At 35.3% G+C, this 26,452-nt stretch overlaps 3 protein-coding genes across 4 annotated transcripts; 1 reads left to right on the plus strand and 2 right to left on the minus strand.

Moving 5' to 3' along the window:
* Positions 1 to 283: 283 nt before the first annotated feature.
* LOC138315046 (uncharacterized) lies at positions 284 to 15,413 on the plus strand. Its single transcript, XM_069255776.1, has 14 exons — positions 284 to 552; positions 9,104 to 9,564; positions 9,840 to 10,010; positions 10,397 to 10,481; positions 10,819 to 10,979; positions 11,177 to 11,271; positions 11,614 to 11,711; positions 12,010 to 12,108; positions 12,285 to 12,398; positions 12,751 to 12,828; positions 13,087 to 13,227; positions 13,584 to 13,685; positions 13,945 to 14,069; positions 14,532 to 15,413. The coding sequence occupies exons 1-13, from the start codon at positions 447 to 449 to the stop codon at positions 14,055 to 14,057; spliced, it is 1,824 nt and encodes a 607-aa protein (XP_069111877.1). The 5' UTR covers positions 284 to 446; the 3' UTR covers positions 14,058 to 14,069; positions 14,532 to 15,413.
* A 614-nt stretch (positions 15,414 to 16,027) lies between these two features.
* LOC138315064 (uncharacterized) lies at positions 16,028 to 19,340 on the minus strand. 2 transcript variants are annotated; one of them, XM_069255806.1, is made up of 6 exons: positions 19,136 to 19,340; positions 18,204 to 18,247; positions 17,698 to 17,843; positions 17,150 to 17,371; positions 16,682 to 16,803; positions 16,028 to 16,292 (listed from the first exon to the last, which is right to left on the minus strand). In XM_069255806.1, the coding sequence occupies exons 2-6, from the start codon at positions 18,227 to 18,229 to the stop codon at positions 16,080 to 16,082; spliced, it is 729 nt and encodes a 242-aa protein (XP_069111907.1). In that variant the 5' UTR covers positions 18,230 to 18,247; positions 19,136 to 19,340; the 3' UTR covers positions 16,028 to 16,079. The 2 variants fall into 2 exon arrangements, with proteins under 2 accessions (XP_069111907.1, XP_069111901.1); XM_069255800.1 differs by having other exon boundaries at positions 19,147 to 19,339.
* Positions 19,341 to 19,642: 302 nt separating this feature from the next.
* Positions 19,643 to 26,119, minus strand: LOC138315056 (cathepsin L-like). Its single transcript, XM_069255787.1, has 11 exons — positions 25,907 to 26,119; positions 25,298 to 25,345; positions 24,556 to 24,669; positions 24,059 to 24,166; positions 23,801 to 23,886; positions 23,350 to 23,377; positions 22,935 to 23,039; positions 22,140 to 22,206; positions 21,674 to 21,886; positions 21,289 to 21,421; positions 19,643 to 20,931 (listed from the first exon to the last, which is right to left on the minus strand). Exons 1-11 carry the CDS (start codon positions 25,966 to 25,968, stop codon positions 20,756 to 20,758), a joined length of 1,140 nt encoding a protein of 379 aa, XP_069111888.1. The 5' UTR covers positions 25,969 to 26,119; the 3' UTR covers positions 19,643 to 20,755.
* Between the last annotated feature and the right edge of the window lie 333 nt (positions 26,120 to 26,452).

Consider the following 26,452-nt stretch of genomic DNA (forward strand, 5'->3'; position numbering starts at 1 on the left):
AAATTATTATGTAAGTAATTTATTCGTTAAGTTTATAAGGAGACTTTACTACCAGGCAGAGAGCCCCAGGAATATAGATTTTACATGGTAGCGCAGACTAAGCTGGTAAGAAAGGCGTCCACATACACATGGAGGCGTTGTCAGCCAATCGTTGGGCGATAGATTTACGGACATTCATACGCTGTTCCTTCGTCATGTATCCTGTATTTACATATGACCTCATTAATTATCCTCCTATAAATGGGACAGCGATGCCGAATCTTACAGCAAAGACTAACTCGTCATTAACAGAGCAAAGTAATAGCGAGCGACGGCATTGTCGATACTGATACATCTTTGCACAATTTGGCTTTCGAGTTAATTCTTGAATAACATCTAGTGGAATCGGCGAATGATATTCGAAACATAAAGAAAAAAACTATAAAGGATCTTCATTCCATACCGACATGGGAGTCTGGACATTTTTGGCTGTGGCGATTCTGTTCACCAATGCCATCAATGGTCAAAATTCAAATGGAATCGGCGGACAAAACACAAGAATGGTGACTGGAGGTAGGTCGAGCTTTCTTTTTTCGCTAAAAGTCAAAAATTGTGTCTTCACTAAGGCCGGTTTACCTGTTGATTAGCTATGTCAAGGACAAGGTATTATATATACATGTGTTTTATGACAATGCGATTTGCCGGCGATTTTCATGATGTCAACTTCATGATGCTAACTATAAAGTATTGTCCCATTGAGAAACAAACTGTCGGAGAGTTTGTATATGTTATAACACTTCTATTCTGTCTCGATGCCATCAACCACTTTTATTTTTTATTTTTATTTTTAACATTTTTTTTTTCAAACATTTTTTTTTTCAAATTGCTAATCTGTTCATTAGTTATCGGTTTAATATATCATAAAATAAATTAATCAGCATTGATGATACTAACGATCAGAAAAGGATTTTGGTTTTATTAGTTTAACGTCCTATTAACAAGCAGGGCCATGAAAACGATGATAAATTAGAAAAAAGTTTGTTATCATTGTAATGAAAATAGTAGTATTTTAGTACAAGACGTCTGTCGGTATGTACATATATTTATACTGACTGATGAATTTTAAAGTAAAGAGAAAAAATATGTAAATACTAAATGAATTAAGGGAGTTACTTTTAACGTTGTTCCAAATGATCAGCAACATGCAAAATGGCACTTTGAGTTATTAATGTATTTGTTATTCTAGTAAATTGAGTTTTATCTGATTCTTTGATATATATGACATAGACATTGCAACTTTGTCGATAGAAATCAAATAATATAACATGTTACACGTGTTATAGTGTTAATCGTTAATTAATTTATACCGAAGATTCTGGTGCTAATTGGACGCATGTGTTGACAGTCAAGGTTTCATAATATGTTATTGACTAAGCAGTTCATTACTTAGTGAACGACGAACACAGTTATGTAAACTAGATAGGGGAAATTAGATTAATGGTACATAATTACTCCATTAATACAGTCACGTGACTTAATGAAACTCCAAAGGTGACAAGATTGCAGTCTGTTGGGTCTATACGGCTTAGTATTGGTACACGGAGTTCATCAAGGTTTTAAGACAATGCTGTGTATTTTCTGTGTTATTTCCGCACTTGAATCCCTTTAATTCATTTATCACTAATTAAGGCATTGTCGTAAGCAATAGCTACGGGATGTCATCTGATTAAAGTAGCCGACGGAACTCGTTCATTTAAATGTCGGAAATGCCGATTTATTTACCTTCAAGTTTATTGCGTATGGTAAGGTCAAATTTAATGCGTAAATAACTAGACAAGTGAATGAATAAAATTGTATAAATATGGAAACTAGGCTTTTGTTTACATCCTCCTGTTTATTGGGTGTAACTTTTATTACAACTTAAGTATTACCACACAATTTAGTTGCAATTTATGCAAGTTCAACTATAATATTACATTAAACTAATGAAAACATGATAATTAGGATATCTATATCAAATATATATCTCCGCCTATAGTCAATGGGACAGTAGTATACATGGACCAAACATATACAATAAACTGCCCCCACAGTACATTAATGAATAAGAAGCATCGTTATTAGTGACGCACATATCTGACTGGTCAGGCGATATGTTACACCTGACAAATGTACGGACAGGTATGGCGACGGTCTACTGTAAAAAGAACGGGCCATATACAGGTCGTCATGGATGTATATGGTTTTTATACACACCATATATGGTTATAGGTGTTGTCGCTTCGTGTGGTCAAAGGTAGCGCATAGTTTTTAACAGACATTGTACTTATCTGCTGATAATATTAACAGATACTCGTGGTTTATTTTCTTATTTAATTGTCTTTCCCAGACAATGCTCAACATAACAGTACAAACATATTCTGGGATATTACGCGTGTATTTTATGTGACATCCTACATCATTAATAAACAACATTTCGGGAATAACAAAGAAAACATTGACATCTCTTATAAGGTTAGGGCTTGTGTGGCATGTAAATATATTAAAACGTACGTTATTTATAAACATTGTACTTAAGCGACAATTTATTTTTTGTTATCGAGTTTCTTCCCCGCGCAATCACACTCGTTTATGAACATTACGATGCTTTGTGTATTGTTTCCTATAGCAAATTTTACCGGGCATTTAATGTTGCGTAATGAACACAGCGAAAGCAATGGAAATTACCTGTTTGATGTCAAAATTAATTCGTATGACTATAAGATGTGTATTGGTGTTTTGATATCATCACATGACACGATTACACATTTAACTTTTACTGTTACACAACATCAGACAATGTCAACAACACAGCGGTTGATATAACTCAATCTGTACAATCAATGTCTGTCAGTAGAATGTACATTATGTTTTATATGAGAGATCTAATTGTATGTTTAATCTTGTGGTTCATAATCAATTCACCTGTTTTTATTACGGAATAGGACACTGTATCACAAATCATAAATATGTGTTGAAATGAAGTTTTATTGGACATTAATTGCTCGTTTATAAAAACGTATGTCACATAGACATCAGAAACACTTACTAGATACCTAGATATTTAACCATTAAGGCATAATGCTAAACAAGGATTGCTCTGTCGATCTTGAAGTGCTTTATATACTGACACCGTCTGAAGTCTTTACTGATTTCTTTCTTACTGAAGGCCTTGAGGATAGGAAATATGTTTCAAATTAACCAGATTTCAATACAATCAAGGATAGGCGTGAACAGGAATTATAATTTCTTTCAGATTAAGCAGTACCAGTATTTCAATATAACCGTTTTCAAATTAATTGGGTTCCACTTTATCTATCATACTATGTGATTTGATAAACGCTCTGAAATATCTGTACAGGGCATAATGTAACTCTTGGCTGATGGTAGATTAAATAATATTTAATGCTTCGCATATGTAAAAATATCAGGCAAACTTGAATGTAGCTAGTAACCTGAACGTTATATACATAGATGTAGTAATTTGTTTTACGAAAACATGGCCCATTTGCCAAGTGTGTTGTTCAGCAGTTTCTTTTGGTCGGTCCAGCCTTTGAATTGTAAAACTATATTCTGTATTTCATTTTTTCTATCACCCAACATTTTCAATTGTTGAACCCATTAATCAATATTTCAGAGGTCACTGGCCGTTTCACCGATACCACTGATGAAATCCTTCATGGATGCTCTTTTATATCGTTAAAGATTTCATATCGGCTTCAGGGCATTTATCTGAAAGCATTAACTCAAAGGTCATTCATATTCAATAAGACCAAATTTTATTTGCTATTTTCTGACTCGGTGATTTATCGAAAGCAATGCAATGCAAACGACAATCAGACGACAATGAAAGTCAGTCTGGCTCTCTATAGAAAGCTGTAATTTGATGCAAAACCCATTATGTAATGAACATTCCTTCAAAGGCCAGCGTCAGTCTGCAGGGATATGAACGCTCCAAATCTTGTCAGTATGTCATTGCTCATCATGTATGTTTGTGTTGTGTTAACCATTTTTCTTATACAAAACTGAAAGTATTCAAATGGGTTGTATCTTTATAGAATAAAACGATATTTAAAATACCCCAGGACCTGAGTTATTGGTTCAATATTTCTAGGTTTCTTAAAGTATTTTGCGCGCTCGTGATTTGTTTCCGATTATATTTCATATTTGACTTAACCATATCACAATCACTTTAAATGGGCTATTGGCGATTGGACAATACCAAATTCTCCTCTTCGAAGCCAATCCAGCTCATGCTGTTATGGCTATGTACCAGATAGCTGAAGGTCAAGGTTATGATTCGACTTCAAAGTGGGAGGAAATGCAAATTCAAATATGGTTTTCAGAGTAATAATCAGAAACGTTCATTGTCAAATAAAAAGTGACTTTAAAGTGCCTTCTTTATCTACAAAACCAGCTTCCAAACACACCATCCCATAGTTTAAAAAAAATCATGAAATCCCTCTCTCCGCTCGCCTGTATTTGTTGTCTAAGTTTACTTCTAATTCGATCGAGTCACAGCAGCATCATAAGAAGGTTTTATTGTGTTGACATACCATAATATATATATATAAAAAATGCTGAAATCACAAGAAATCCATCAAGCCCTTAGAATTCTGTTTTTTTTTTTTTTTTTTTTTTTGCTTCTAAGCTTCATCAATAATTTTATATTAAACGATACGAAAAACGGGATTAATTGTCGAATAAGTTTAATGCCTTCTATTCCACTTAAGCCATCATTGTAATCTCCTCTACGGGGTGGGTTTCTAGGTTACACCGTGTAGGGAAGCTTTTGTCAACATTATTAGAGCTATCTCTACTCCCGCCAATCGGGAGACAGATGGTAGTAGGGTATTAAACTGTTTAAAGTCGACTGAAATGGCATATATTGGCATTTAAATCTCCATGTGTTTGCTACATAGCAAAATATCTCTCATAAACACTGCTTTGTCTCCCTCGACATGTTTAAGTAAGAGGATTACACGGTTAACATTCACATCAATAATTGAATCAAAACACGTAATCTAAACAAAGTGGAAAAGTAATAGCTCTCGTGAACTCCTCACTAAAGGACAGGTAATTGTATCTGGAGCTTAAAATTCTCATATAATGTTTTAAACAGTCAATATTATGAAGGGTAAACTCAAGACTGAATACGTACATAGATAAATGTTCATTCCGTTTTTAGATTGAATTGAACACTTCAGACAGTAGAGATGGCGACTATTCTATCATGAAGTCCTAAATCAGAAATATATAATGACTATCGAATTGTCTCGATATCACATTTATGCTAGATGCTTTGCCTCTAACCTTTAGAACGTTGTTTTTAACCAAAGGTATGGGATGTTCCTCAATAAATTGATTTTCCCACATATAACCGTGGTGACGAAATGCGGATGACCAGTTAGGACACTTCTGTCAGAATTTATGGCAGCGGTTACAACGACGTATATATAGAAGAGCTGTTCTCATTGGTCAATGTAATTATTATTTTATAAGGTCTATTAGTAAACATGATAGCAGCCATTTTATTATCATGGTATTAGGTCTTTCTTGGGCCCTTTATGTTTTTCAAGTGTGTTGTGTGGATTGGTGTTGATTTCTCAGTCTTGTTTATTGTTTTCTTTTGTTTAGTCCTTACTGCTTTGACATTTATTGCTTGATCTACATATTGCCCTTACTGGAACATCCGGAAGGCTTTTCTACCTTGGTCTTCAGGCGGACATTGAGAGTAACACTTCATTACAATAAACGTATACAATCATTTATCAAAGTGCGATGTCAGTAAACTGTAGATCAATGTCTTTAAATCAGTGTGAGCATAAGCTCAGTCGTATGAACAAACATTAATTATAAATCTAGACATTTAAATTAATTTTCAAACTTTTTTTCACAGCGAAGTTTAATTTTGATTGACGGATATATTGTGTTTAGTTGACAAGTGTCAGTTTTAAAAATGCAACATCTTGAACTGTTCAATATGGTTGTTATTAAATGCTTATAATTCTGCCTAAGGGTATAGATCAAAAGGAAACAGTTTGGCAGACTTATTTTTCATTTTGTGTGGTCTAAGTAGCGGGTTCTTGTCTTGTTAAAATCCATTAAATACGACTACGTTATATTTGAATGACATTTTTAAAACTAAAGACTATTGCAAACCACATCGATTCATTATTTCTATAAGTGGTACTCTTGTACTCCCGATTTAGAAAAACTATCATTAGTGACTTATTTTCAGATATTGTAATAGATTTTAATATTAAATAGAAATTTAATTCGGACATTTAATTCAAGGCATCCTCAATTTGTCCGACAGTAATGCCTGAAACCACTAGATACAATAATTTTTTAGCCAAGATACAAACAACGATGTCTGCTTTCATTTTGATGTAAACAGTTTTTATTGTTCGTTTTGTAATTATGTTATAATTTGTCTGTTCCCTCTGTTGTTAAGGATCCATAACCGACATTTATGTATCGTATTCTGGCTGAATCGATCAAACAAACCGAACTGTTTGAATGACCAAATGATGTTTAAAGAGATCTATTGTGTTTGTTTTCCATCCAGATCGGACACTGACCACAAAGTACCTTTGTTTGATTGTGTACTCGTGTCACTGTAATAAACAGGTCGTTAATCTGTAAATCACGTGGCGTCCTTAATTATATTCTGTGGTAATTCACAATCAATTAACATTTCAAAAGTAAGGACACGATAATATAGAGGAATGTAATCATAACAACCCGCTATATACTCCTTCTTTAGACACAAGTGTAGCATCATTATGTAATAAATTGAACGCAATGAATATAATTATGATAATTCGACTAAGAAAATTAAAGCAATTTCATTAAGCTGCCTCTAAGATAAGACAAAGACAGCAAATATCTAAAGCGCAATACACAGATGCGAAAGTGTTTGAATGACATTTAACTAAGCGTCTTTATTATGTCGTATCTTTTAAAAGTTTGAAGATAACATTTTAACATGCCTCCTGTTTGACGATAGACGGTTCGTTAATTGGTTTTTGATGTTTTAAGTTTGTTTCCCAGAATATCAGCTACACACAGTTAGCAGAACACTGCAGTAGACTGTTGTGGATTAATCTCGCCCATTGTTTACGTTCTGTATTTGGTAGATCTTGAAAGCTTTTCAACACAAGAGATGATGTTCGATGTTTTCTGTGTTATCAAAAACAACAACAATTTTTTTACTAATCATTTTAAAAACTAAAAAATATAAAAGAATTACAAATGCATGTATGATTCTTAGACATGTTGGACATATTTATACAGACACAAAAATAAAATCAATATTATCATACACAGCTGCAGATGCACCGATCACAATCTGAACTGTTCACGGCGAATTGAAAATGAAAGTGATGCTATCTTTCTTCCTTATTATCGTAACCATATTATTGAAACACTGTATTATCGACCTGTGAATGTGTAAGGAGATAGCTAGTTACCAATATCTAATCATTTGCTTTGGGTTGTTTTCTATGAGCACGATGTAATAGCTTTGTCATATTCTATTGCCCGACTTTCATAAATTACCTCAGAAATGAGTCGACGGCGATAGACTTGTAAACTAGCATTACTGCTGCCCATTATAGTCTCGATTACATCAGTGGTTACAAAAGCTTAAAGTACCTAGTACATAGTAAATAGTAGGGCTAAATCAACAGGTAAATAAAGAACATGGTGTACGAATTCAGAACAGATTTAATCTGAATACATCAAAGACTAAACAATATTGCATCGTTTGATTTCCTCATGTATTGCTTTCTTTTCTATAGGAAACATTGTAACAACAATTCTAAAGTTAAAATCATTAAGATAAAATAGGTCTCAGGATCATGAAACAATCTTAAGTCTAAACCTGGCTAAAGTTTTGTCTTAGCCAATCAAAAATGACGTTACAAATCGTTATGTAATGAATGATTGGCTAAGCCAAAACTTACGACTAAGATTCTTTCGTGATCCTGGAGCCAGTACTTCTCCGTAGTTAGTGGGTTAGAAATGGTTTCACCACCTTTGAGTACTGGGTTGACCTTCCTTGATCTACATATCAGGTTCGTGTTGACGGTGTGGCAGCAGTGTTCACGATTGTGAATAAATTAAATAGTTTAAACCACAAATGTTTTAGATAAAAAAAAAGATCTGCCAAGATATTTTATCAATATTATTTAAACATAAAGCTTTGATTATAAAAATGATTTACGGCTTTTTAGTGTTTTTATCACAATTTCTTTGCTCGAAGCATTTACAAAAAGTCATTGACGACATTGAGATATAAGGATCTTCCAACCAAAACGGTAAAGTTAGTTAAATCGTAGTTAGTTCGATTTTGTTTTTGTTTCAGCCAAACATTTAAAGGATTTAATAATTGAAAAGCTGACAAACAAAAAACATATAAAACCGCATTTTCAAATCATGTCCAGGATGTGTTTAGTGATTCTAGTGGTATAAGTCACTACAACCCTCCGATAAACTCACACCCAATGTCACTGAGTACCTGTCCAACCCAAACTTCCGCTACTATCGTCGTTAAGCTGCTGAAGTCATGACAGTGATATATTATGTTCAACAAAAATAAGGAAATTAATAACGCATAATTTGTTATAATAGTTTTGATTAAAAAAATTATTAAAAAATATGACAACTAATTTGAATGTTTCACTTGCATCACATGGGCGTTTGACGCCTGTGAAACAAAACATGTCAGTCAAGTTTAAATTGCTTTGATAATACATATGTCTTGTAGGCGTATTGGAATATATTGATAGATGATCTAGCTGACAGGTGATTTTATAAGCATTTTCGATACGTGGTTTTGGCTTCTAAATAAACTCATTTTCGCTCACTACTTTATACCATGATGCTATATACCAACGTCAAATAACCCCGTGTTGTGCATAACGTTTAGAAGAGTAGAAAATTATATCTCATACAATAAAATAAATTAATGAAAGTTCCTACAAAAGGAATTAGATTAATTAGAATCAGAATAAATCTTTGCTCTCCCTTTGATTATGCCATAGTTTCTTTTTAATTATATTAACATCTTTGATTTCAGATGCAAGTCAGTTTTGGCAGTATATAATGGACGCCATGAGGAATACTGGATCCGGCACCGGAAGGACAAGTTTCACTGTTGTTTACGATCCTGCCGGCCGACGGACAACCGTCACCACTTCTAGTTTCTCAAATTCCAACGACAGAGGTAGTGGAGTAAATGAAAATATTGGACTAGGGTCTGGTTTCCCCGTGAACGCTGGCAGAGGATCTGGTATCCCTAGCAACACCGGAAGTAGTACAGGTTTCCCTAGCAACACCGGAAGCAGCACTGGTTTCATGGAAAATTCGTTTGGCAGGCCCGGGTCAACAGGAAACAGTGTCAATACCGGGAGAGCTACAAGTAATTCGAATGCACCACCGCCACCACCACCTCAAGCTCCTGTATTACCTAAACCTGCAGTCCCCAGTACGAACACAGTCGAGAAAAGACCTGTGATATCGATGGATAACATTGAAGGAGTAAGTCTATCTTAACGTTGGTAGTAGCTTAGAGCGTTCATTATAACTTTAGCAGTCACGTTATATCACACAATGCTATTGAGAAAAATGAATTCCAAATAATCATCAACAGAAGTACTTTTAGTATAAATATTTTTCCTTGAGTGGAAAAAAAATAGGTGCAGTAGTCATTATTAAAAACCCATTCTGCATTAGAAAGATCCTGCAGAATAAAGAGTCACTAGAAGTCGTTATCTTTTATAAGTCACTTATACAAACTAATTATTGACTTACAGAGCACCTGTACCAGTGAATACAAGGCCCTGAAAGGACACACCCTGTGTATGCGTGACGACAGACGTGTAAGGGTCAGTGGCGTGTCAGAGGCGGATAAGAAGATGCTGACCGACCTCCATAACGACTACCGTTCTAAAGTGGAGCCTCCAGCTACCGACCTCGTTACTTTGGTAAGTACTAAACGTTTGATGCAACAGTATGGTAAATGTAAACCTGGAAAAGATGTGAACGATCAGGTACTCCTTTGGGTGGCGTAATATACAGTGTGACGATAGAGCGGGTTCAACTGCCATACATAGACATTGTCTTTGGTTGGATTATAAGTATTCACATTGATCTCAAATGTTGCAATACGCTTCACACCTCATTCAGAGTTATGAATAAGACTGAAACGTCAAAACTTTTGTGTACATGTTCTTAAGGTCATTTAATGTCGACCAGGTTTCAAAAATCTTATAAGCATATTAAATGTCTATATGACCCCCTCCCCCATAAGTATATATTTTTTAAAATTTAGATTACTTAATAAAAAAAACTTGTTTTTATGTTGACACAGAAATGGGATGATCGTCTGGCAGCAGTCGCTCAGAAGTGGGCAAAGCAGTGTAAAGCTGGGCACGACAAAATGAGGAAGATTCCATGTAAATATTGGAGATTTCACTAAAGTTTGAAATACAGAATTAGCATTTTGTTGCTGTATAAGCAGATAGAGCAATTTGAATTGAACCTTTAGGTTATTTTATACAAGGATGCATGGCCTACTGACAGGAAGGGTGTTTTTTGTAGCAGAAACAAAAGACTTGTTAATAGTTATCAAAACTGAAGACATTATGCGCCAGCTTTATAATTCAGTAGAATGGAAACAAAGTGCCAATCTATATGTCACATACAATGTTAATGTTCTTATCAGTGTATATATGATATTCAATTGTACTCTGAGATTGCCTTTGAGCAATATGTCCTAATTTGCGTCCTCAGCTATTGGGATGTCGATTGGTCAAAATGTGGCGGGAGGATATAAAACGTGGGAGGAGGCCGTGTTCCATTGGTACGATGAGATCCGGATGTGGAAGTATGGAGTGGATCCGGATTCTTATCTCGGCTCTGGAGGTTGGAGGAAGATTGGGCACTTTACTCAGGTATGGTGGCGTATTCTGTATCTTTGTTGTTTATGTGATGTGTATTTGCAGGTAATGATATTTGAAATAGAAAGTAAGCTTATATCTTTACCTCCGATGTTCGTTTGACTGCTTTATAATAAACTTTATTTACTTTATTTACTTAACCATAGTTTAATGCTTGAACAATCAAAATTGCAATGTTATGTTTTTGACAGATGGTAAATAATGCTACTTTCCTGGTTGGGTGTGGGTATGCCGAGTGTCGCCGCAGTCGTTACACACGGTACTACGTCTGTGACTATGCCGCAGGGTGAGTTACCACAATTACTCCAGATAGAGGAATGGCTATGGCAGAAATATGCCTAAATGAAAAAACAAAGTTATGTTGGGATTAATACACAGTACATATTTGGAGAAAATTGACTTTATTTGATGTAAATTATGACCGATGATTTCTGTTGGATCTTCCTTTTGGATTTTTTGAAATATCTTGCTACTTTAAAAAAACACCATTTAATCAAAATCATGCCTGATAATTTGTCACTTTCCTCAATATTCGGTCCCTCTTAATGTAGAAAATAGTGCAAACATTTAGTAAACGAGTAACAGCAGAATCACTAGATATAATCTGAATATACTTACTTGTGTTTAGACAATCAAACCTAGCGTACCCATACACTGCGGCACGTCCTGGAACAGGAGAGGGACGATGTTCTGCCTGTCCCAACACCTGTAACAAAGGGCAGTGTGGTAAGTTAAACAATAGTCATTGATTCTCCTCATTTGTTCTCTCTTAATTTAAAATCAGTCTTTTACGAAATTGAAAACAAGATATTTAACCTAGAGATTGTTTGACATAAAGATTTCACCAGTGTTTATAAACAATGCCATTTAAATCAATTTTATATTCAAAAATGAAATATTTCTTTTCCAGTAAAGATTCCATTCTCAGTTATGGAGCATGAGTATTGTTGCTTCAATTTATTCACATTTCACCAAGAAAAAATATTTACTTTAAAACATCAAAAGAAATTGTCACCTTTTTCAGATTGTCAAGGTCTGGTGTGTTTAAATGGTGGCAAACTCGATCCTAATTCATGTACGTGCACGTGTACGAAACTATACACAGGAAAATCATGTGAACAATGTAAGTAATACCACTTTTATATTTTACATTTTATTGCCGTTTAAGAAAACATTCTAGTCATGATTATCTATATAATGCTTTTTTGATAAATAATCCAAGAAAATTAAAAATGATACATCCATGTTTTTTAAGATTGTCAAGGTCTTGTGTGATAGATTAACCTCTTGTGTTTTCAGTGGTCTGCCCGGCTAAGGACAAGTGGATATGCCGAAGAGACTGGCCAGAGAGTTACTGTAAGCAGTTTACGAATGTCCCAGAAGAGTGTCCATACATGTGTGGAGTTTGTGAATGTAAGATATGTATTTAGTTAGCTCTACTTTTAATGCTTATAGAAATAGTTTAAAAGATAAAGAATCAGCGATACCATCTACTACAAACTGACATCATATAAAGTCATTAAAGACTTCTTTTAAATACAACATATTAATTATTCAAACACATTCGTGTGAAAAAGATCTATTTTGTTACAAATGTGAGTAAACGACGTGTGCTTTATTGGCGCAGTTTCAAAAGCGAGATTATCGGTCCAAACCACATTCTCAACAATTATTATATACAAAAAAATTATTGGTATCGAATAATGCATAAGAGACTAAAATATGGAAAATAAGAGATTATAACAACAAACCTTCTTTACTTTAGCGGATGTACCAATTCAGCCGGAAGTGACGTATGTGTCTTCATCCGGGTGCCGATACCAGGGCGTGAGATCTAGTCTAGGTTAGAACCCGTTTATATTTAGAATCAATGTGTCAAGTTCAATGAGCCGAAACATCCTTTTTGAAAAGTTTGTCAAATAAAGATTTAACCTTATTAATTTTATCACATATTGTGCCTGTTATTTCGAATAAGAGCGTGGTAAGGGTATAATTGAATGCTCAGGTAATGACATTTTCATTGCGTCTCATGTTTCCTCATATCTAAAAATAAATTCATGTTCTAGTATTTAATGCAGTTTTTTTCTTCTCCTTTAAAAAGCTGAATGCAAGGCCTATGGAAAAAATGGAGTTGATATCCACGCATGCGCCACCATGGGTGGGAATATCACGTGCGAGGACTGTGATCGCTTCTACAACGTGAAGCGTGACATGTGCCCGGTCATGTGTGGCATATGTGACCGTAAGTGTAAAACGTTAAACAAATAGATATGTACATTTGAGACAGTATATGACTATATCCAAAAGTTAACTTTAACAACAAATGTTTAGATGAATAAAAATAACGAAATGTTCTAAATGAAATCACAGCTTTCAGTGATGATAGAAGAAACGGTTTTGTTTTATATGACATTATTTCATGTAGCAGCTCCGAAAATAGTCATTCTGGAGTCATTCATCTAGACTTCAACTTTCGAAGTATATTGTTTAATTTTTTGAGGTATTCCAAATAATTGTATGTCACCATAGGAAAATGAATATGTCAAGGGTATTGCAATCGTATATATCACGTAATCTGGGATGAATTATTGTTTACAGCTCAGTGTAACGGTAAGGAATGTCGGAATGGCGGAACACTTAACACCGATACATGTACGTGTGAATGTCAGGATCCTTATGAAGGCGACATGTGTGAGACAGGTAAGTCACGTGGGTACATACCTATACAAACTTTTTCTGATTAGTCAGATATATCGTAAATGAGAAAACGAGAAAATGAGAAAAAAAATGTCGTATAAACCCAGGTTAAACTCTAAAAACTAAATGATACGACAAATATCTCTTTGTCTTTGTTTTCCATAGACATGCACGTCAGGTTTTTTTATGAAGGATTTTGAAAAAATCCCAGCAGCGAATAAAACCAATCTATGCTAATTGATATTTTGTTCTTTTATTTCAGTAAACTGTGCCATACCAGATCGACAGCACTGTATCTTTTGGCCTGTTACCCACTGCAATCAGTTCATTAACGTCCCAGCAGACTGCCGTCACAGGTGTGGACTCTGCCGATAGCTTGGAACTTAGGTACGCCAAATATTTACCAAAGAAGGGCACATCTTGTTACGGCCTGCTTAACATTATCTGTACATAACATTGATTGTAGCTTGCTACACCTACACATACAAGTCATGATTCTATGATAATTCGGGAAGATTTATATTTTGTAAATTGTTGTATTCTCGTGGATATGTCGGGTTATTCAGTTTGCTCCCGATTGAGTATCATTTATGATCGAACAATAACTTATCATAATGATCACTAAAGTTTCGAAAAAAATGTTTTCCTAAAATGCATCAATTAGATTGTAAAGCAGAAAGATTACAAGGGGATTTCACACAAACGCAAATTTTAAAGAATATTCGTGAAATACTTGTGCTCAACAAAAGATCTGAAATTGGTGATATAATATTATTATGAGCGATGAAACATTTGTTACGTTATTATCGGAATATAGAGTATAAATGTCCTTTTTCGTATTTTTAACAGGTGAAATCAAAGAAGAAATCCTAGAAGAGTCGTCAGACTTGGCGTTACGATTACCTCTACATGAACAAAGTACTAGTGAAGGAGAAACTCCATAAGATGTGGGCACCAATACACGCGCCGGATGTCGCCAAATATGTGAAGTTTGCCAAATTGACAATAAAAATCGCTAGAAAGATATTAAAATATTTGGAAATCTAACAATTGACCACATTCGTAAAAAGATGAAATATTGACATTACTACAAAATATGAAAATCTGTGATAGATTCGTCTCAAGTTATTATTAATTTCTGTCTCCATTGCTTAACGGTGCCAAATCAAAGATATCAGATTAGGAAGAAAAATCAGTTTCATATCAATTTATTTAAATTATCTTACACTTATAATAAAGTATTATTGAGAATACATGATGCCACACACATTTACCGTCAAACTTGATATACAAGTTAGTTTAAGTTTTTTATAATTAATTTTATTTTGACCAATCGCTAATATAGAGACGGCTTACTTTCATTGATCATTTAAACGATACGTCGCACCTCTTGTCGACAAGAAAATATTATTTATATGTAAATATGTAAATATTATATAGACATTACTTATGCACTTGTGCTTGAAGGATATTGTACCGTCTTCGGTTTTCGTTGATATTGACTGAGATGTTTGAGAAACCCGACGCAGAGGATAACTCTTAGCTTGGAAAAAGGACTCCCTACTCGGAGAAGCCGATTTAGCATGCATTGTTAATGTCGGGAAAACTGGTCTGTAGGGATAAGGACGTTGTTGATAACGAAATGGAGTTCTAGTCATGATCACAATTTATTGTTTGTTACCACATATAGCACGTTACATAAAAGTATAAATAAAGTACTGCTTTGTCAAATATGTATTTTGTTTTTGGTTTTTGCAAAATCATGTAAGATTAGTGAGGTATGTGCTTTAAAGCCCAACCCGATTTGTACTTATCTCACAAGGAGAGGTTTCCAGGAAGAGCTTCCAGAAGCAAAAGAGCTAGAAATTCGGTGATCAGAGACGAGAAGAAGGTAAACCGAGGTTGGCTCTAGGCAGGATTCCTTGGAACAATTAACGCCACAGTGTTGTCATAATTAAGCAAATAATTTTATTATCTTTTTTTATTATCTTATTTTCATGATTTTCGAATGGGATGAACAATTTTTAAACATGCTGAAGCTAGGCATATTGCTTCCAGCAGCAAACATTGTAGGTGTTCAAAACAATCATATTTGATTTCGTCAAGATACGTAGGTTTACGATGAAGTCAGATCTGCTAAATGACATTTGGTTTTGACCATGGCTTTATCCAAACAGACTTGGCCCACTTAAAGGTGACCTCGCATACCGGACGCTCGCATACCGGATGGCGACCAATATACAGCGAGAAGTTCATACTATCATCGTGTGTTTGTTTAAGTGTAAGACTAAAAACTTCCGGAAAATCAAGTGAATCTTAAGGGAAAACATAACACATACAAATAATACATCACAACACTTCATTTTTACTTGAAAGAAAAACCAAAAACATTTTAATTTACCAAAGTCGACGTTGTGCAGCAGGTTCCGTGATATTGTAAACAAGTTGTACGAGAAATGAGGCTTTACCCTGATTGGTCATCGCCCCGTGTACTTGGAGACCATCAATGTTCCTTGACAACCAGTGACCAGAATTCCATACTTCAACTGTTTTTTCGTCTTGTCGCAGTAGGTCAAACAATTGTTCATTGGCTGTAACTCCCTCCATGATCTGTAACAAGAACGATGATTGGCTGAAGCATGGTGTGGTTGACTAACTTTTTAACTTCAAATTTCGCATCTGATTCCTGGTGACTACTTTTGTGTTGAGTGAGTACCTCTGGTGTAGGAGATGCCACAAGGCTAAGTTGTGGTCTGAAACTATATCTATCAGAAGATATTAATTACGTCACCACAAAATAATGATATCTTATTTTATTTTCATCGGATAAAATGCATCTCTGCCTTGTGTAATGAATTTTATTAATTTTCTGTGTGATTACCGGTTTTATTAGTTTTTGTTGACCAGAGCTTAAATCATCCGTGTAAATGGAGCAAAGATATACCGAATGTGCATGTAAATCAATTTAAAAGTTTTCGTCTAAATAAGGTCATACTCACGTGGACATTAAACATATTGGAGTAGGGACCGTACAACATCGGGATATCCCACATTACCGCCACCTGGTGGCCAGTGTTCTCAATCGTGTAAGTAAATACCCCGGCAGTGCCGAATGTAGCGTCTGGTGAAACAGAGACACACGGGACATAAACTTGATGATTAATTATTCGTAGGTCTGGGCGGGAATGTTTCAATACTGTCTTAGACGAGAAGATCTTATAAATATAAGCAATGCATTAATCCGTCTAATCAACAACTTGCTTTAGACACCAACTTTAATTAATCATCGAATAAAATATTTTTCTTATTTTTTATTGTTAATTAAAGTTCTTATTCATTCAAAACACTGTATATGTCATTTATTTACAGTAAAGAATGCTATTGAAGCTATCAAATGAACAACGAGATCAAAATTGTGGTCGAATAACGAATAGTATTACTAGCATAGCATAGAATTACAAACTCACAATGCGTCTTCTCAAATGTAAAAACACCACCATGTCCAGCCGGAATCTCCCTAGGCAACGGTTCTCTGAGAACTCCATGTGAAAGGTACCATTCCGGATTTACTAGCTTTCGGTTCCCCATGTTAGAAAACCCAACTACACAAACACGTGACAAGTCCACCTGGGAAGCGACACCAGACAGTAGTTTGAATCCAACAGAGGCCGCTGAGATGATACCGATGACTGAAATAGTTAGGGAATTACTATAACGTTTCTTATACCAACATGCTACATTTTACAATAGTAGTGTGCTACGAAAATAAAACACAGGGTTACTCCCCTTGGAGAAACAATAAGGTGCATTGGCTATTGGACAGTACAATGGTAAATGAAATTAAACAAACGTTTTCCGCTAACAATCTATTTCTATATAGAGTAGTTTATGTGTTTTAATGAATAATTGATAAAAATTGACGGCTGATAGGCTGTTAATTGAAAACTGAAAAAAAAAGTTTTAATTTTAAACCTGACAATCTGCCGATGTACGTTTCTCAAATCAAAGTCCTAACCTCGCTTGTGCGGAACTCCAGTTTTAGTGAGATTCCTGAAAGCCTCGTTATGATCATAAAGATGATTCAGATCCACCTCATGTGTTTCGGCCTCTCTTGCTTCTCGTTCCAAGTCCAGTGACAAAGTGCATGTTAGACTAGTTGCCCTAAATACAAAATAAATAATAAATGTATGAACTACATCAGTTTTTCTTAATAATACTAATGATCTGATTTGTTTTTGTTGGGCATAATATGTTTTGTATGCGTTTATAAATTAGAGTAATTTCCCTTTGTAGCTTATGAGAGATCAGGCGTCATTCATAAAGCAAACATTGGCAACGATAGCAAGCCAATATCAAAAAAAAGAAAGAAAACAGTCCTGAAAATCATTTTTGTGTGTTTCATTTTTTGGCGTTATTTTCCGAATATTACCTTCGCAACACATGACGTCGCAATCAATACCTACCGCAAGTGCAGATAACTCTGTAATATGCAAATTCGGAAAACTGTTTAGTGATACTTACACGATTAATAGTAGAATGCCCTGCATGATGACTTTCGTCTAATTCTGTTTTGAAAGAAAACATGTATCCATTTTAGATTTTCCTGACATAATTCTCACCAAAGTACAATTCAAATAATACGGATTTCAGCTTAACTTTATGCAATAGGAATGCATGCATTCCACGTCAAGAGGTACAAAAAGGAAAAATGGACGAATTTAAAAATAAGAGTACAGATAAGTATGCCTAACTTGGATCTATGTCGCCAACATACTGTCAAAACCGGGCTAGTGGAGAGACAATGACCTTAAGTATCTACATGGACATCTTCGTTAGCTAAAGCTCTAATAACGTTACACTCAGCGAAGTTCATGGGGGTGTAACGTAATCAGAGGCCTTGGCTTGAAAGCTGTTGCATAGGAAGTGCCGAACATTAAAGTGGGGAGACAATGACCTTAAGTATCTACATGGACATCTTCGTTAGCTAAAGCTCTGATAATGTACACTCAGCGAAGTTCATGGGGGTGTAACGTAATCAGAAGCCTTGACTAGCAAAGATGTTGCATGGGAAGTGGCGAACATTAAAGTGGAGAGGCAAGGACCTTAAGTATCTACATGGACATCTTCACTAGCTAAAGCTCTGACAATGTACACTCAGCGAAGTTCATGGGGGTGTAACGTAATCAGAAGCCTTTACTAGCAAAGATGCTGCATGGGAAGTGGCGAACATAAAGTGATTGGTACAGTTCCAAAGGGATACCAGGTTGCTTATAAACATAGATTAAGTTTAGAAGAATCATACATCTGTAGAATGGTTCAGTTACGTATTCCGTCAAATCGTTACAAGGTAAGCAGATACAAGGATACATTATGTATGGTAGTCAAACGTTTACTTTTAATTTTACACTAAACCCATAATGATTTTGTCAATGAATATTATTACGAGATATTACCGTTTGCCTACCTCGTGACACGGCGGTGTTCTCTTTCCTTATCAGTAGGACACTAGATCAGAATGTAAACGACAGTTAGACAGGAGACTGACATGTAATCGCCGACACAGTAGGGTTAAATACAGATAGACATTGTTCAGATAGGTGTCCGTGCAGTGTAGGTGAAACTTTCTTATCTTTTATTTCTTGTTTTTGAAAATGACATTTGTGTAGCGAGATATTTTTTTTTGTCATCAAGATTTCAATCCCGAACAGCTCTTTATCTAACACGAACTTTCACTTTAACAAGTTCACCACTTTCAGCTCATTCCATTCCAATTTTTACATACATTTTCAGTTACCATGTTGAATTCCGTCACATTTTTGAGGATGCACTGTCTTGTTGTTGACTCCATTTATTATATACATACCCCTCACATGCCCCAGAAGAATATGTAGAAACTTAACGCTGAATCTTAAGTTTGAAATAACAGTTTCACGACCGAGACAAACAACAGAAATAATGTCTTAATAAACATCAAACACTTTATTACAAAATACAAATTACATCACATCCTGAACCGGGCATTGTCATTATAAACAAACATACACAGCACCATGATCAACTAGTAATAATACTTCCTAACCTAAATCACATTTGGACAATTCGTTGTCAATGGTGAGAGGGCAGTCCGATTAAATTGCAGCTTCACTCCATTGTACATTCAATCTGACAAACTCTTCGAAGAAGGCGACACAATCTTAGCATCATCTCGAAGTTAACACTCATCGCGAAATGTCTTATTGATCATGTCAATCTGCAGTATTTACGTCACCGCAAAATAATCTTGTGATATATGATTGGCCACAACGGATTTCGCCAATGCATGACCCTTCATGTGATTTTGCCAGATCCAGCAATGTGTGAAAAAATAAAGCAACAATGGCGAGAATCTGCAGTTTAATCAGGTTACTGATATGTGTGGCGGTTCATGGAATGTGCTTTAATCTCATGGTTGGTTTGTATAATGTTTTGAAATATATCAAAGGTACAAGGCAGACGAAACACAGAGATGGAATATTTAAATCCGCTGTAATTACAAAGTGCAATAACATAGTATTCATAAAAGTGTCTCTGTCGTAATAATGGAGAACATGGAATATCATCACTGTCGGTAGAAAGTAGCAACTCACAAGAGTATAGTATGAATCCATTTGTTTCTCAAAACTTTTTTGATAACACCAATCACCTAATTAGGTCAGGCTTATGATCAGTTACATAATTCGATTCAGTTTTATACGAACTATAACGATATTTGCTATCTAAATGGCTAAAACACACATTTCAAATTCAAATCCATTTTTATAGATCAAGGTTGTGGAGATCGTACTTCTGTAGATCTTCTACAAAACACACAGGGTGTATAGATAGATGTTACAGATATCGGTGTGCTATGCGCATGCTCTCGTGTCTCCTCAAAAATATCTTCATTACTTTATTAATAATTCTATTTACGAGACTACTGTATCTAATATCAAAATTTTCATTGAAAAATATAATTATCACAGATTCTTAGCAAATGTTAAATTCCTGTATTTCATAAAATTATTATGTATCACGTGACCACGGCATCGCCATGCTTACGCTCCCAATACACCAGTCGTTACTGCAGTGTTGATGCCACACATCCCGTCTCCACGCTTAATCCGGAAGTAGCCACTTTCTCCCCACTTGGGGCCCCATGAGTTTTTCACGGTCCAGTAATCTTTGGTCTCAAATAATCCCTTCTCTACCCCGAATCCCACTAGCAGCACAGCTAAGCACAATAAGAAAGGAACAAAACGAAATATAGAAACAACAATGCTTTTATACAAATACCTAATTTGCATACATGGAGTCATTGTATTTAAAGTAACCGTATCGGATTTATATCCATCTTATTAATTATTAAACAAAATTTTGCGCAATGATAGCACCAAGTCAACAATCTAACAATCTGATAATACTATTTACATAATATTGGAAAGTAGAAAAACCACTTTACTAACTCTACTTTGCCATATCATTGAAATAAGATTTAACATTTGGGGTCAAAACTAATAAAACTAATACACTATAAATCTAAAACAACCTCCGAATTACATTATAACAAAGCCCTCTGTCCCTAACCTACCGTGGTCTAGTTTCGTTTTTGAACAGAAGTAGGAAGAAAAGACTCCTCTGTGGTAAAATTGTAACAGTTCAGCGTCCATGGCGACGGACAGAGGTCCTATCTGCATCAGCTGGTCAGCAATCACTGTCTCGTTCTGAAAGTAAATATTTACACGTAATATGGTAAAAAATAGAATGGCAGAACTTGAAAGCAACTATACCGCTTGTAATTAAAACAAATGTAAGTTGATGTCGATGAGGCTAATTTGCTTGGATCATGCAGCGTGTTCTAAAAAACCCTCTTGTTATAAAAATGGTGGACGGTTGATTAAAATTGTTAATTGCCCGACTTTGTATTCAAACGGATCTAAACACGTAAGCTTGAGTGTTTAGATGTTTATGCTTACCTCGCTGATAGCTTTCCACGTGTTGACTTTAAATCCAGGCACAAACTTGGACTTATTCAGCTTGAAGACACAACTTTGACTCATGTTACAGTAGGGGATTGGTGGACCACACAGACTGTCATTGAACCCGGGCGCAGGGCAGACCTCACATGTCCCCGGGGCCCCGCCTAGACCAGAACAGTACCAATAGTCCTCCCACGTCTCCAAACCACCCTTGATAAACAGATCAATTTAAAGGTATTCTTTCAATTTTGTATGATTTTATTCAGGGGATTACTTTTGAATTTAGCCATGCAAATTACAAAAGCGTAATACTAATAACACGCAAGCCTTGTCTAAATTTTGGCTTTAGTTTGATTTTTCAATATTTTGAAATAGTCCAAATTTATCAAGTATTATCAATTATCACAAGTATTGTCTAGCAAAGAATGTGTAAAGAAACAATATGACAATCCAATTGACTCACGGCTTTCATAACGTATTGGTAGGCTAGATAAGGCCATCCCCCAAACACTCCACAGTCAGCATTACCCCTGGTAAATGTAAGCAACACAACTAAACGCCACCAGAATAGGACTCCATGGAGGATAGTTGTCAATTATGACGAGGGTGAAGGTCTGTGTTTTAATCGGATTGGGAATTCGTGAGGTGAAATCTCAGTGTGATCGAAGACACAATGACTAATTTCCTGTTCACTTATCTCTATTCTGTATTTGCATATTACAGAATTATCTACTCTTGCGGGTAGGTATCGATTGTGACGTCACGTGTTTGCGAGCGTAACGTCATACATTTCGGTGAAAACGACGTGAATTGCGCTCACAAAATAATGACGTAACAATCGATACCTACCCGCAAGGGAACTAATTCTGTAATATGCAAAGACGGAATACCGTTAAACAAGATTCACACAGGTTTTATTGTGTTACTCTTGTTAAATCGACATTATGTGATGATTCATTTATCAAGTTTTTATTTTTTATCTTAACGACAGATATCTAATGGTTTACCGTTATCAAAATGTCATGAAACATTACAAGAACAAAACATATTTCCATTCTAGACACCAAACTGTCGATGCACTTACATCTAAATGGATTACGGGAAAACTAAAACTCAAATTACCTAGTCGTTGTACGTTGATGTTGTACTTATGTAAAAATAGAAAAGTGCTAACTAGCAATGACCTTCTGTAAGGTTTTAATCTTAACATTACGTTTTAATTGAATGAGACAAAAATGTAGATATAACTTTTATTTACCCCTTCACGTCCTCCATGCCATCACAATCCACGATTTGTTCCACGGAGAAGTTGGTTAGTTTCTTCCCCGCCATCGCCCATTGACCCTCCAGATTACCGATTGTACTGGAAAAAGTATCAGAACAATAAAGATTCTTAACAGCAAAGTGGTCAAAAATAACAAGACAATAAAATTTCGTTTGTTCTATTCCGAATTTGCATATTACAGAGTTATCTGCACTTGCGGGTAGGTATTGATTGTGACGTCATGTGTTTGCGAGCGTAACGTCATACGTTTCCGAGATAACGACGTGAATTGCGCTCCCAAAATAATGACGTAACAATCGATACATACCCGCAAGGGAACTAACTCTGTAATATGCAAAGACGGAATTCTCCGCATTTTTACACACAATAAATACAAAGAGTATCTTACCTGAAAGCCCAACATGATCCAGCAGATCCTGAAAAGACAACATATAGGACTTCTTTTGTAATTAATTAAGTTAAAGAAAACAGACATTTAGAAATTTAAAAACAATAAATACAATTTTCTTGTTTGCATGTAATATTGCAGTGCTGCACAGCAACAGTAAGGTTTCTCGCATTATCGTCTCCTTCGAAATCGGCGAAACTATCGTATTTGTTCCAAAATTTTGTTTGACTAAATGACGATATAAAACTTTGACATTTGTATTTTTCACAGACAATGAGAAGTGCGTTGTAGTGGTGCTTTCGCAATGACTTAATGCTATATTGTAAACATCCGAAACAGTTGTGCGATGATTTGTCTGTGACATATACATATGTAAATCGATAACACATGACATTAACCCTGAACGTTTAGCCAATGGATTCCATGCGTTAAGATGAATTGTGGTACAGACCTTGGTCCTTGACCGCTGTCACCATGTTCTTGGATCTCCAATCGAATGATTCCGGTGCTCTGTCTACGACCTCACGCTTGATATACCTGTATAGGAATTCAATACTTCTTAATGTAACTGGAAACAAAATATCGGGACAAAAATACATTTGTCATTTATTTTCTGTAATTTGTCGTTTCGATTTTGGTGGGTGATTATTATACTAATCCATGTATATTTAGTGAAATATTTGTAACGCCAACTTCCTAGATCTCGTACCTTTCCTCCTCGAACTTTGGTGGTACACGTTTTGGCATTAGGATAGTGGACCTGAACTCGGCTGGTGAAATATCGGCGAAGTGATTCAGGGCAAACTCTGGACCTCCCCTAAAACGGTTACACTTAATGTATTAATATAAAGTAGCATGGCCGATAGTAGTACTGGTATACAAATGGCGACGTGATATAATGACTTATTATCATTAGATCACTACACGAATCAAAGTTGAGAGAATGTGTCACAATCAACATGAAATGTGAATCAGTTGAAGTGTGTCAAAGTTGAGAATGTGTCACAATCAACATGACTATTAATAATTGGAGTTGTACAAAATAGAATCTTCAGAACGCATCTTCATTAGTATATTTGCCATGCGCCGACCTGCAATTCATATTACTTTAGTAAGTATTTTGTCCATCGAATTATTTATTGACAATACTTTAACATTTCCTCTCTATTTGGCCTGGTAATGGTTATGTACACAATGTGTACGTACTTGTGCTGGTCGTTCAATTTGTTGATCACTTTGAGATTTCCCAGAAACACTTTAAATTTTTGGTCCTCCACCCGGAAGCTCGGATAATATTTCCCGTACTTTTCCTTCCATGCTCTAAAACAAACATAAGATCGGGTCAGTGACAACTGACTCACCATAATTATATCAAGTTTATCAATCATCATCATCAATATCTATTCACTTAGATGTATAAACACACATTATAGGATTGTTAATGGTCTTCGGATACTAAAATAAAATAAATATCAGTAGCGCAAAAAAAAAGAAAAAAAAAAAAAAAAATGAAAAAAAAATGAATCGCTGGTTGACTAAATGCTATAACATCCCATTGACCTCATCTATAAATTGAACTACAACGTTTTTCTACAACAATCTTGAATTACAACGTTTTTCTACAACAATCTATATTGTTGTACATTGCCCCACTTAAATGAAGGTGACATAAATACGCGAGGATTGAAAAAATGAAGTTAAGATAAATCTTTTTTCTTCCTGCCATCTTTTATCATCTCAAGAAATATTTCAAAATTGACAAAGAGTGCACAAAACAAATGATATTGTTAATTAATATAATTACTGCTCATCGTTTGTAAAATTATCAAATGTAAAATTTAATTTGCAGTAATTTGAAAAAAAATTGTGAAGAAAATATATATATAACGCACGACATGACACAGTTAAAGGTAACCTAGCTATATAGTATATATTTAATCTGACTGACCTGAATAGATACGTGGCCCTTTCCACATCCTCAGGGTAGGTCCAGGGTCTGTATACAATAGAAACACATTTAGTTCTCTGTCTACAGTACAATATCTTATAGTATAGCAGTAACTGCTGTTGGACCAGGCTGTCTATTTACTTTGGGACCAGACCGCGTATCTGCGTTAGACTTTTCTTATAGGTACATGAACTAAGTGTTTAGTTCTACGTGATCTACTGAATACTTTTATTCATTTTATTTTTAAATAGGTCGATACTGTGATATTTTCCCTCATAATCACTATTATATATATACTTATAATAAGTATTTCCATTGATGTTGCCGTTAGGCCTATCAAGGCGCCTGCGTGTGACCGATAATAAAACTTCTACAGTGACCCACTTACAAAGCGAAAGTAGGTCGACTCTGATGTCAATAAAGACATTTTGACAACTCAAACGTTAATGGAATACTATAGCTATACACGCTCTTACTTTGCACTTATCATTTTCATTAACACTACACAATACCTAATAGTACGCTAAATATCACGTGTAATGTATAGGTACAACTGGAAGTACTGCGCAGAAAATGTAAACAAAGAGCACACGTCACAGTGTAACTTACTTGGCGTATACAGCCGAGATTAGGACCAGGATACAGACGAACCAGTTCAGACTCCCCACCATGATGTCCAAGCTATATAAACTAAACTGTTGGTACGGATTTATGAAGATGTTGGTTCACTTGAGGACAGTCACACGCTAGATAATCACTAATCATCAGCTGATTTCACTGGGGCATAGTCCAAATGTTTACACTGTGTGGTGCATGTGGAAATTAAACCCCCCAAAATAATGCCCGTACTTGTCAAGACTTAGGGTCGATATATTGTTTTATTGCCATTCGTACCTTTACTGGTTAAAAAATTGATGCCAATGACAATGAGGAAATATGTGATTGGATGGGCAGGTTGGGGGGGGGGGGGGGGGGGGGGAGACTCTTTCATATATGGATCCATATGAAGGATAAGGATATTCTACCTGAGGGTCGAAAAATGTAGTAAAACCCGAGGCTTGCCCTATCCTTCATATTCACTTATGATAGAGTATTTTTTTTTTCATACCTCGAAGTTTTATTGCAATTTTACAACTATAATATTCCGCCATTTTG

Source organism: Argopecten irradians, chromosome 1, assembly GCF_041381155.1.
Source record: "Argopecten irradians isolate NY chromosome 1, Ai_NY, whole genome shotgun sequence".
Taxonomy (NCBI): Eukaryota; Metazoa; Mollusca; class Bivalvia; order Pectinida; family Pectinidae; genus Argopecten; species Argopecten irradians.